At 42.7% G+C, this 2,228-nt stretch overlaps 1 protein-coding gene across 1 annotated transcript; it reads right to left on the reverse strand.

Annotated features, from left to right (window-relative positions):
* Positions 1–236: 236 nt before the first annotated feature.
* LOC117941376 (copine-4-like) lies at positions 237–2,025 on the reverse strand (the record flags this gene model as incomplete). Its single annotated transcript, XM_034866421.1, has 3 exons — positions 1,968–2,025; positions 1,590–1,723; positions 237–473 (listed from the first exon to the last, which is right to left on the reverse strand). Coding segments are annotated over exons 1-3 (429 nt in total), but the record flags the coding sequence as incomplete, so codon positions are not given.
* Positions 2,026–2,228: the final 203 nt, after the last annotated feature.

Raw genomic sequence — 2,228 nt, forward strand, 5'->3', positions numbered from 1 at the left:
ATTTTCTGAGCCTTTCGACAGTTTTGTGGGTTTTTTATTCAAACTTTTAAAGCTTTTTTTCACATTTAAACAAAAACAACGAAACAATAGAGGACCTAAAGTGGTGCCCTGAGGAACTCCTCAATAGGAGAATAAGACAACGTTTTAGAGAATTTTCCTCTTCTTAAGACAAACGAACATCCCTTTTGAACTGAGGAATCATTTTATTTTCTACGAAGTCCTTTCGACAGACTCACGTGTTTGAAGTTGCGGAAGGGGACAAACTGGACGATGTCCCGGAGGACGGGCTCTCCTTTGAGCGATCGCAGAATCCCGTCGTCGCCGTCCAGCATCTGCATGTCGCTGAAGTCGGCGCTCCCAACCCCGACGATGATGACGGACATGGGGAGGTGGGACGCCTGGACGATAGCCTCCCTCGTGTCCGCCATGTCGGTGATGACGCCGTCCGTCAGGATCAGCAGGATGAAGTATTGCTGCGGGACAGACAATTTGAGTTATTTTGTGGATATAAAGACATTTGTACTGTAGACATTTGTCTCATTTTGTGTTAAATTGTTGATATATAGACATTTGTCCTGTCCTTTGTCTCATTTTGTGTTAAATTGTTGATATATAGACATTTGTCCTGTCCTTTGTCTCATTTTGTGTTAAATTGTTGATATATAGTACGTTTGTACTGTAGACATTTGTCTCATTTTCTGTTAAATTGTTGATATATAGACATTTGTCCTGTCCTTTGTCTCATTTTGTTGACACGTGACATTAGTCCTGTCCTTTGTCTCATTTTGTTGACATATGACGACATTTGCCTTGTCCTTTGTCTAATTTTGTTGACATATGACGACATTTGCCTTGTCCTTTGTCTCATGTTGTGTTAAATTGTTGATATATAGACATTTGTCCTGTCCTTTGTCTCATTTTGTTGACATATGACAACATTAGTCCTGTCCTTTGTCTCAATTTGTTGACATAGGACGACATTTGTACCGTCTTTTGTCTCATTTTGTTGACATATGACGACATTTGCCTTGTCCTGTCTCATGTTGTGTTATTTTGTCGATATAAAGACATTTGTCTTGTCCTTTGTCTCATGTTGTTAACGACATTAAACATTAGACATTGAAAAAATTGAATCCAGAAAGTCTGTCGTCTCCTCGTCCGTCCACTTCCATCTGTGTTTGTGTCCCGTCCCCCCCCCCCCCCATGTGTGTAGACAGGGAGGAAACACTGGGGGGAATGAACTACAACTTCTTCTTCTTTGTTTTGTGGCGTGTTGCAACCATAAAATGACCTAAAACTTCATCGCAACTCATTATTTATTCAGCCAATAACGTTTCCATCAGCGTTTATTTATCACATAACATGGGCACTACCAAGGTGCTCTTGAGCAAGGCACCGAACCCCCAACTGATCAGGGCGCCTTTTCATGGGCACCCCCCCGACTCAATCAAGATAAAATCAGATGAGACCGTATGTATTTGCTTTGAGTCGATATTATATTTCTCATTCCTTATCACTTCATTCGGACAAAACCATGTGGACGAAGCAGAGCTTGTGATTGGGTTAAAGACATTAGCCGTGTCCCTCACCATGGCCTCTTTGGTGTGGACCTCCTGCGAGGCGGTGTTGGCCACCTTCTGGATGATGGGGGCGATGTTGGTGGGGCCGTAGAGCTGCAGCTTGGGGAGGCAGGCCTGGTAGGCCTCCACCACGCCCTGGATACCTGACCGGGAATACAACAAAATATCAACTTTATTTACAGATTCATTACAATACATTACAAAAAAATTTACTGTAGCTGGGACGCTGGCTACAGCGCTCCGGGACGCTGGCTAACAGCGGCAGTCGTTTAGCCGTGAATAAGTGACGGTGCGCCGGCTACAGGCACCGCCAGATGATGGTGCTTTCAGCCCCAAAAGGACTCATAGTAATTAAAAATTTCAAAATTTAAATTTTCATTTAAAGACCTGGTAGCGTTGCATCTGGACGGGAAGAAGGACTCTGGGAGTTGGAAGGGGGGGTCATGTACTTTGGGTTATACGGAGATTAATACGCACACCGTAATTTAGGGTTGTGGTTTCTTATTGAAGTATAAGTGTGTTGGTTTTCTGTCTGAGAAAGACCAGAAATGATTTCTTGTTTTGGTCTAAGTTTATGAAAAGCAAAGCTTGTTGTGTGATAATAATGTCTTATATATAAGCCCTTTAATTAGGGTATGACTTCGTTAG

This window comes from Etheostoma cragini, unplaced genomic scaffold, assembly GCF_013103735.1.
Source record: "Etheostoma cragini isolate CJK2018 unplaced genomic scaffold, CSU_Ecrag_1.0 ScbMSFa_641, whole genome shotgun sequence".
NCBI lineage: Eukaryota > Metazoa > Chordata > Actinopteri > Perciformes > Percidae > Etheostoma > Etheostoma cragini.